Consider the following 10,968-nt stretch of genomic DNA (forward strand, 5'->3'; position numbering starts at 1 on the left):
AAAATGCACATTTTTTACTGGAAAATGTGATTCAGGTGGAGGATGGCCAAACAAAATAAATAAATTAGATTAAAATTAATTAAATGAAGCAATATATGACTCTAACCAAAGAGACAGTAGATTATCCCACTGCTGCAACTGGTTCTATTGTGCACCCATTCTTTAAAACCTTTTGTGCACCAGTCTATTTTTGTCACCTTTATAAAATGTACCACAGTCAATTTTTTTCTAATTTTTGTCAAAATTTTGATAAAAAACTGTAGCTGATGAAATGTGATATCTGTTTGGTCCAAAATTATGGAAATCTTCCAGAAAAGTTCACAACTATTGGTAAAATATTACATTAACATTTTGGTGGGAAAAATTACAGCAGTCAAAGGGTTAACAAGTTTAACTGAAAGCTACATTTTGTGTATTATTTCATTGAAACAGAACAGACCACCGGGCTACTTCATAACTCAGGTTATAGCGGAGGATGGAGACCTCGGTGATAACGGAGCTGTACACTACGGATTCTTTGAAACTGAAGGTGAAAATCAAGATTGGAAGAACTTCTACATCCATGAAGACAATGGTAATCTGTATACAACATTCACAGCTGATAGAGAGGAGAAGACTCACTATACAGTAAGTTTGATTTAAACCCTCCATGCATTCCTCTCATCCAATCTTGACAGTCCTTTTTCCTGTATCTGTGGGCCCAACTTTCCTCAGGAAAAAATGTTGATCCAAAATCTGTGCAGTAAGTGCTCTCATTTTTGGCTCCTTCAGATGGATTATGTCACGGAGTATGTACAATAATACCATTGCTGTGTTTATTGTGTCTTTGTATATTCTTGTAGTAACTGGCGTAGCTATGAAAGATTACTGGGCTATTGTTTGATCAAAATTATTAGCATTTTAATTGTTCAATATTTGTTATTAAGTGATCACATGAGTCACAATGCTTGAACAATGTTACCCTGGCATCAAATTGACTTTCTGATACAAACTGAGAGGTTGTTTTGTATCTGAACAGATTGTGTTACTGGCCAAGGACCTCGGTGAACCACAGTTTGAGACTACCTTGACTGTTGTGATTCATGTTGAAGACGAGAATGACAATACAGCCAGCTTTCCTGACGTCGGGGTTAGTACATCATTTGACCTATGACCTCAAAATGAATGAAGTGTAACTTTCAAAATTGTTGGTTCAGTGTTCCCAATAGAAACTGATTTGTTAAAAATCTTGCCATATGAAAAATTGTAGGAGAAATTCAATTCATCTTTGTGCCTGGAAAATGGATTGAATCTGTAAAACCCAGCAAAGTGTCAGCTGTTTAAATTCATAGTCATGTAAAACTCAAACATTCCAATGTAAAAGTACATGCAATTTATTTCATTCTGGGATCTGTTTCCACCTAAATGTTAGAACCAAATACTGAGGTACATGAAAACCCAGCGTTTTCATAGGCTTTCATACTTACTGCAGAAACTATTACAATTTTTCATTTTGACAACCGGAACATTTCAAAATTTACTTGAAATCCTTCAAAGTTCAGTCGAAATGTAATAGATATTGAAGGTTTCCAGCTTTAGCTTTGACTGGTGGCCACCATGAAAACCCTGTTCATGGCAAAGCTGATATACACTAGCTGTGGTTTGTGTTTTACATTATGAACATGATCTGCCAGTTATCTTTATTCTGATCTGTAAATGTGGGTGTACAATTGATATGCAGTGTATGGAAGACCTGCTTTGAAGATGTGTTTAGTCATCGACAAATTTTAGGTAACTGATAGATAACTGATGCAATTTCAGGTGAAATTTCACCAATTTTAAGTAAATTTTTAAAATATGTTGACTATCTAATCAGCAAAGTGTGATAATTTCTACTGGAAGACCATGACAACAATTTCTGTTGATATACAAAAATAATCAGCATGTTGCTATAATGTTGCTGTCCTTCACCTTGATATGCAATTCTCCATTCCAGTTTGCGCAGACAATGTTCATTGCAGAACATTCATCCAGAGGAAGTGTTGTCGGCCATATTGTTCCAGCTGTAGATCCTGATGAAGGTGAAAATGCTAGGGTGTACTACTTTATCATCGGTAAGTTGGAGACACTGCACATCATTCACAATATTTTTGTGTGTTTAAGTCTTCTAAATGCATGCACGGAGGTTTTGCAATTAGAAAGAAAAATCCCTGTGTAAAAAGAAAACAGAACAAGTATACCTAACCTCACCTCAGCAAGGCTTTTCTTTAAACATCAGTATGTATTACAAAAGAAGCAGTTCTCAGGATGTCTGATTCAGAAAAATAATCGCTTAATAACTTCTCAACCATTATTTTACCCAGCTTGTTCAGATTGCTGATTTTCTTTTATTTATAAAAGAAAGTTGTGTAATTGATGGAATATCACATATGTATGTCAATAGAAATCTTTATGAACTTCATTCAAAAACATTATAACAATTCATCAGATGAGATCATACAATATCTCATGACAAGGCTACAAAACATAATCTGTTTATTATTACATTACCTAAATAGTTTTACCGTAGTCATATAATGCAGTAATAACTATATGGATTGAATCACATATTTTGAGAATATTTCATAATTGATGTGTAAAATTGTTTATAATCTGTCAACAGATGGCAATGAAGAAGATATTTTCTACATGTTCAAGGACAATGGCACCATCATTTTGAATGAAGAGATTGACAGAGAGACAAGCAACCAGTTTGTCCTGATAGTCAAAGCTTCTGATGACCCTGACTACGGAGTTGAAGGTCCGACGCAGAGGAAAACTATGAATTCATCAAACTTTGATTATAGAAATGATGACCCTACCCTTAAAATGGTTATCATTGATATAGTTGACATCAATGATAATGGTCCTGTCTTTACTAAACAACAGTACACAGCAGGTGAGTTCTATGCTTAATATGGTAATGAGGCCAGAATATGTTTCTTTGTTCCTTTCGCCAATAGGGCTGCCTTTCTTGTAGATCATGTATACTGTATACAGCAGGTGAGCCTATGCTTAATATGGTAATGTTTATTTCTTTCACCAAGAGGGGTGCCATTTTGTTGGTCACATAATACAGGTATGAAGTACATAGATATATTGCATAAGAAAGTGAGTGAGAGAAGCAAACTATGAGTATGATAATAAGTCAGTTCATTCAGGAGCAAGGTGTACAGGAAAAAATTCCTTCCCAGACCCAATAGTATTTGTGCCAATGACTCTCTTGGAAGCTTTCTGCCTCTGTAGGAAATATGGGAAATAGATAGGGCACATAGTTTTTTCAGCTGTAACTTTTACATCTAAAATTGCGCAGCAAACACTTTGGGTATATCCTGTCTTAGTATGAATACTCTATCCCATGATTCATTGCAGGATTGTCTATTGATGCCAAGTATGAATCAGAACTCATCACCGTGGTTGCAGTGGATGCTGATACCGGCAACAACAGCAAGCTCCATTACTCCATCATATCCAGTTTCCATGTGGATACAACCAGTGATGCTGATCCACGTGCCGTACCAGATGCATTCAAGATTGGTAAATTGGATGGCGTAGTCCGCACTAATAAACTCTTTGTCACCTTTTACCACGGTTACTTCGAACTTCAGATCTATGTGGAGGACATCAGTCATCAAAATGACACGACCATCGTAAAGGTAAAAAAGCTGTACATTTGCTGTATAATCCATAGAAAAAGCTTATGCAAATCTTTGTATTTTGTTTGTAATATATCATATACATATCTATATCTACATGACATGAGAGAGATATCAATTTCTGTAATGGTTATCAGATCATATCATATCAGAAAGTTGATGTTGTGTTGAAGGTATGTTCCGTGTTGAATGAGTTTAAAGATAAAACAAAACATAAAAGTTCTTCAGCTAGTATGAAGCTAACGTAACTTTCTGATTCGCAGATCTACATGTTAAAAGATATCCAGAGAGTTAAGATGGTGTTCAACTTTGACCCGGATACAGTCAAAGATTTCAAAGAACAACTGATAAGGTCAGTTTGTTTGTCAGAAATGTGACAGGATGATAACCTATTAGTTACAAAATGTAAACTTTTCCTTGGTGTAGTGATTATCTACAGGAAAGAAAATGTCACATATATCAATGATGATGATGATGATAATGACCACGAAGATGATGATGATAATGATGGTGATATTGACAACACTGATAATAATGATGATGATGATATTGATGATGACAGTGATGATGAGAAGAAGAAGAAGCAGATCTCCTTGACTGTCTTCATGATCACAATTTATGCCATGTGAATGACACTTCATATTGTATCAACTCATGCAGCCGTATTTAGAATTTGGAGTGTGGACATATACATGTATTTGAAAGATTTTCTTTTATTCCACAGTTTGATTTCCAATGTAACCGGAGCACTGATCCATGTGGATGACATCCAGTACCACATATCAGACGACAGTGAAGTGGACTTTGGAAAGACAGACATGTTGATCCATGCTGTGGATCCACACACAAACACAATCATGGATGTACATCATGTCATTGAGTAAGTTTACTGTTCACAATATCATTCCTATCGCAGTTTACCACATCAATTCACGGGACAACTTTTGGTGATTTTCTACACCGTTTTTAATGTTTTTATGACAACACAAAGTTCTTGTTCTACTTTCCAAAGCATGTTTAAATACCCACTATTCAACCTGTCAACACAGGGTGAATATCTTTAGAATGCACTGTTATTGTTTACATTTGAATTCTAGTCCAGACCAGCATTCACTTGTCAACAATAACAATGCAGTGTACACAAGTACAGACTGAGTTGACATGCTCAACATTGTGCATCTGTACATGCGTTGGTGACTAGAACATAAACATTGTGAACGAAAATAAGTGAAAAAAATCATGAAATGTTACAGTTTATGCTGACTGTTTAAGTTAGATTTGCTCATGAATCATAATTATCAATGATAAAGAAGAAAAAAATTGTTTGAACACATTTGTACAGCAAGCTTTGTTCTAAAGCTGATTCTTCAGCTTCAGGTGCAATGTGTCCAAGATACAGTCTCTGACTCTCAAATTTTTGCAATGCTTTTCTGATCTGCTGAATTTGTAGACTTGTATGAAAGCTGGTGATGTAAATGAAATTTTTGCTTTTGTCTTTTTGTGACAATCAAAAAATGTCATTTTTCCCTATAGAGTTAACTCAGGAAATGGTGGCCATTTTGAATTTAAAATATTGGTGCATTTTAGCCAATTTGTTTTTCTGATCCCAAAACTTTTCAAGTGACATTGATTTTATTCTTGATTATGGAAGACAGAAGTTCATAATTTCATGGAAGAAAGATTGAGCAAAAGTTCTGAACAGTTTCTTGGCTGAAATTTCAGTAAAGCCATCACAGACAGTATGACCTAGAAATGAACCCCAGGATGGCCAGTCAACATTTGTACACAACTGTCATAAACTGTAGCCACTCCCGTGTTATAAAGTCAGTAAAAAGCTTATCAAATATAATTTAGAGTTTATCATTTAAAAATTATTTTTATCCATATTGACCCAGTTTGACTAGATATATCACAAGATATGTCCATGTATATTATACTCATCAGATTACTGCCTGGTAACTAATGTACAACTTGATTGATGTGTTTTATTTTACAGAATTATCGATGAAAATTATTCGAGATTAGAAAATTTATTCAAAGTGTACAACGTGATAGAAATTGTGGTAAGAACACATGATTTTGCATTGATGTTCTGTGTGTACAGCCCCATTGCTATTAAAGCCAAGGCTTGGCCTTACTAGAACATGGAATACAGAATATGAAAGGGGGAAAATCTCAGAATTCTTTTATAACAACAACAGTGAAGGAATTGATTCTTTGAAAGGATGATATACGGAATGTGGAATGGAAAAGATGCAGAATGTGGATAATATGTGGCATGTCAAAGGAGACAGTTTTTGATTTCATTAATCAGAAATTCAATGAAGGAATTCACTCTTTGAAAAGATAATACTTTCAGTGGGAATAACAAGTTTCCTCACTACCATTGACCATTGGCCATGGCACATAAAAGTTTATGCAAATTACACTTATTGCCATGACCAAAGGAGCAAAGCTCAATGATTAGAAACACTGCTGGTAGATTCTGTGTGGTCAGTGCCGAAGGTGAAAAAAATCCATGTCAAAATACCAGGTGTTGTTAGGGAGTATCTCAGGTGTCAAGACATCTGATTGGACAAGACCCTAATCAAGGTGTTGATAGATTTAAATAATTTCACAGTGGCAAGCTTATGAACCTAGTACCTTTCACTCCACAAATTTTTTGTTTTATCAGCCCAGGCAAAATCTACTGGCCACTCTTTTCATGCTACTAGGGATATTTTGAGTTTTTCATATATATGATCACTGTTCTGACATTTTACTCTCAAATTTCAGCCTGCCATACCTCCCAGAGAACATGAGGATATCACTTTATTACAAGCAGCACTGGTAACTATCGGTATCTTACTCTTCATGGGTGTGTTCATTTACACACTGTGTATCTGCTGGATCAAACACAAGTAAGTCTGTCTTTCGTAGTCCAGTCACCATTCATAGAAAAGGGAACAGTCAAAACAAAGTCACACACACAAACCCATTCACACAAACGATTTTCTCAAACAATCTCACAAAATGTACACCAGAGAGTAAATCAGTGCTGTACCAATTTTCATTCACATACAGTCCGTGAAATTAGGAACAAAGTTTAAAAATAGATGTGGTGGTGTTGGATCATTATGTTTGGTGATTTTATATTAAACTCAAACGTAGAGAAAATCAGAGCAAACCCAGAATCTGGGAGAGTATATGAACAGTGTTGTCTATTTTTGTACTTCAATTCATGAGTCAAATCCATATAGAAATCTGTTAATTTGTCAATTTTATTGTAGAGTAATAGTATTAGGGAGAAATGATGAGTTAAATGTCAACGCTTGAATTGTAGATGTGTATACTGAAGAAAAATTTGGCACACTGAACTTAGCTGATTAGCAACCAAATCTTTCTGTTCTTGTGTGAATTTAGGTAGTTCGTGCCTTGGGGACAGATATTCAGACTCTCAAACTTTTGCAAGTTTTGTGACCTACCACCACTTGTAGGGGCTTATTTTAAAGCTCTTTGAGTGAGAAAATTTGTCAGTGTTTTAGATTTGTAGAAATTGAAAATTGTATTTTCCCCACAGAGCTAACAGGGATGGTGGCCATTTTGAATTTCAAATATCAGTAAATGTTAGGAAATTTGCTTCTTTGGGACCTAACTTTGTACAGAGACCACTGATTTTATTCTTGATTTGGTATGAGAATGGTTAAAAGTCACATTAAGGAAAATTTGAACAAAAGTTTAAGTCTTTCACTTTCAAGGTGCATACTACCTTAAAACTAATTTGGAGTGAATAGAAATGATTAAGAAATGAACATACACATGGCATATTATTAATTCCATTATTATGATTTGTATTTTTTAGTTTTGCATGCTCCTCTTGTCAGGATTTCAGTATTTTAATTTTTGCGATTTCCCTGCCAAAGAATAAAATAATTATAAATGCTCCATGTTTGTTCTTCAGACACAGGAGGAAGTTGGAAGCCATTGCGACATTTTCATTTGGTGCCTCTACATCAGATTTGCTGAGGGATTCCAGCTACCAAGGGTGAGTCCAGATATGCGTTAAAGTGCCAAAGCTGTAACTTGGGATGATTTATTCTGAGTAGTCTCAATGTGTTGTGTATGTCAGAAAATTGTTGAAGTGGAACTACTCAGATTTTGTATTCTAAAAAGATTTTAATTTCAAATCTTGCATTTCTTGCCATTTCCACATCTATCAATGATGATCATGATGAATAAATGGAGTTCCTGTCAGTAATTTTGTAAAACAGAATACTTAGGTCATTAACCCTTTGAGTGCCAATCTATTTTTGTCCCCTTTATAAAATAAACCCCTTTCAATCTTTCTCAGATTTTTGCCGAAATTTTGAGGAGAAAGTGTAGCTAATAAAATGTGATGTCTATTTGGTCCAAAATTATCAAAAAATTACAGAATAATTCATAAAAATTGGTAACATTTTGCACTAAAATTTTGGTGGGAGAAAATTACAGCGCTCAAAGGGTTAAAATAACCATTTTTACACCAGCATACCTTGTTTAGCATTACTCTTGTCTGGTTTGATTTAGGTCAAACCCTCTGTGGATCGACAACTACAGCTGGATTAGTGATTGGCCAGATAGTCTCTCACATACTGACAAGGAGTATGAAGCCCAGGTGAGCAGATGATTTGCATGGAAGATTTCTACATAATGGATTGAGCTGAACTCTATAGAAATATTCAATGACCAATTATGTTTAACTCTATGTACATGTGGTGACTCATTAATCAGTCTCTGTGATGTAAATTGAATCTTGTAAAATTTGTGTATAGTCTTATATGTAATTCCCGCTTATTCTTATCAACCTCATGACTACTTCAAAAGCTGTAAATTTCTGATGTCGTAATAAATTATACCCTTAGTGCCAGAAAATTCTGGCTAGATCCCCTATGTGTTCACAGAACGAAGGTACAGAAATTTTACTACATTGTAGCTGTCAAGGGTCAAAGGTCAGTTGTGCTCTCTATGAAGTTGATGTGCCTTTTGGTTCAATGTTATTTTTGAGATATTAGATAATTCTTCCACATCATCAATTTTTCCCCTGCAGGAGATTACAATGGATTTTTTCCACGATGATGAAGACAGTTCACACAGGGGACACTCGAAACAAAGAGCCAGGACGCCGCTTGTGACTTTTTCACCAGTGAATGGGGTCAGCAAGCAGCCTCACAATCACACGGTGCAAACTCAGATCAGCAGATCACCATCAAACAGCGATGCAGAGATTGAAATAATGCACCACAATGGGGACTCTGACACGGATGACTCACAAGGGTTACTCAGCGGAAACAGTACGAGTAGCCTATCAGAGCCAGAATTGAACGGGGAGATTGTACCAATGAGGGAGCTCACCATTGATTACAGTTCCAGGAGAGCACTTACTCCAATTTCGGAAGAGGATTCCAGTTCCCTATCTTCAGTTTCCAAAACTGACACCGTGAAAACAGGTGGATCTCAGAATTCTGGTTCCCATGCTGATGATGAGGCAGAGAACGGAAGTTCCAATAACTGGAATGATAGACAATACAAAGTGAAAGTGGTAGTAAAACCAGGAGACCGGAATGATAGGAGAGATTTAGGGACTACCAGCAGACAGGATCCACCACAATTATTTATGGAACCTTCAAGTGTTGAGGGTTACCATCCACTTGATTCCAAGGAAAGTGACAATAACTCCATGGAACAAAACATTTCAGATTCTGACTCTGTGTCATCATCCGGATCAGAAGGCGCATGCCAGATTTACCATGTTAATCCGGAACATGATGAAATAGGACTCAATATTCCGGTTGACGGAATTGAAAGTGATGAGATTCCATTGACAGTATCCAATGAGGACAGTGATCTTGCCGGAGGTAGGGAGCCAGGAGATGGACTTGCAAATCCCGGATTTCAAGATGATGACTCTCTTCCCGATTCTCAAGGGGATGTGGAATTAGGGAATGGAATTACAAATGATGCATTTGAGGGAGATGATAACTCAGTTCCGGATTCTGACACTGTAGCAGAACCAGAATCTGCTAACAATATGGTAAATGTTGGACTTGCAGAAAGAGATCGGGATGCTGTTTCAGTTTCTCAACCAGACAGAGAATCACCTCAAAGAGATGCAAATGATGAAGAATTCACGTCCTACTCTGAATCTGATAACGATGATAGATCAGCAAGCGGAATCGGAAACAGTGTCTTTGATGATGTCAGCTCTCTTCCGGAGTCCCAGAGAGAGGATTCAGATGACAGCGAGGAGTACCAGCCGGTGGAATTTGCCTTTCTTAAGAACCTCAGCGACGGAAGTGAGTCAGTGAGTTCAAAGGACACTGTGCGATCAGCAAGAGTGAACAGTGAACGCAGAACCAGGGAAGAGCTGCTTTCAGCTGCCTTAGAGGATGAAGAGACGTACATCTAAGATAATATATTGTGATCTTTGTACATCTTTACCAGGAAGGCTGTCGGTGTCATTATAGAAACTGTAAAAAAATCGACCCGACAGCAAGCCACCATGACATAGACATTTGTCAGATATTTTGAAAACAATTTTGACAAATTTTTCTAAAGAAGAACCAAGCCAAAAACTTTGCCGAAAATTTTATTTCACTGCTGTAAATTTTCTGTGATAGAATTTATCACCCTCTATTCAAGTTCTATATAAATGGAAACACTGGATTTAAAGGGATAATCAACTAAGTACATAAGACAAATGAAAACTATCAAAGAGTGTCAGTGAATGTTCATCCTATTTCTGTGTAGGTAATGTATTTTTCACTTCACACTTGTGAGAATTAAGTCTGTTTCTTGCAAAATGGAAAGAGCCCAGAATATGAAAAAGCCTGTTCTGATAGAAAACTAAAACCCATTTCATGTTGCAGACGGGGATTTTTCAGAGTCTATGTGATCTTGTTAACTCACTGTTAAGAAAACATTTTGAATTCAGTCACAGTTTACTTTTTAGTGTAAATAGTCGCCCTTATATTTTTCCTTTCATTGAGACAACAACATTGTCTTTGAAAGGTGATGTTGAGGGTTATGACATCATTGATAATATAGGATAAGTTAGTGATGGGTAATGTGGAAATAATACACACACAAGTCTACCCAGAGACTGACAAAATAGGTCAAAATTTTTTGCCTTCTGAATCAGGCTGCAATTTGTTGTTTTGAAAAAGTCTGCCTATCTCTAGGATTGATCAATTTCTCTGAAGATGATTGACAGTTATATCGAGCGTAAAAGCTGTGTAAGCCCTAGGATATACCTGTAAATCTTGCTAGTGTCAGTAAC

General features: G+C 36.2%; 1 protein-coding gene across 1 annotated transcript in view; it reads left to right on the forward strand.

The window, feature by feature from the left end:
- LOC139123231 (cadherin-23-like) overlaps nt 1–10,966 on the forward strand; it is a 57,715-nt gene extending 46,749 nt beyond the window's left edge. The window contains 12 exon segments of the mRNA XM_070689354.1: nt 433–627; nt 1,019–1,129; nt 1,976–2,093; nt 2,642–2,917; nt 3,391–3,674; nt 3,938–4,026; nt 4,399–4,554; nt 5,671–5,737; nt 6,450–6,574; nt 7,615–7,698; nt 8,220–8,307; nt 8,740–10,966. Coding sequence (XP_070545455.1) covers nt 433–627; nt 1,019–1,129; nt 1,976–2,093; nt 2,642–2,917; nt 3,391–3,674; nt 3,938–4,026; nt 4,399–4,554; nt 5,671–5,737; nt 6,450–6,574; nt 7,615–7,698; nt 8,220–8,307; nt 8,740–10,098 — 2,952 coding nt within the window. The 3' untranslated portion in view covers nt 10,099–10,966.
- The last annotated feature ends 2 nt before the right edge of the window (nt 10,967–10,968 follow it).

Source organism: Ptychodera flava, chromosome 22 (genome assembly GCF_041260155.1).
Source record: "Ptychodera flava strain L36383 chromosome 22, AS_Pfla_20210202, whole genome shotgun sequence".
In the NCBI taxonomy this organism is placed as follows: domain Eukaryota; kingdom Metazoa; phylum Hemichordata; class Enteropneusta; family Ptychoderidae; genus Ptychodera; species Ptychodera flava.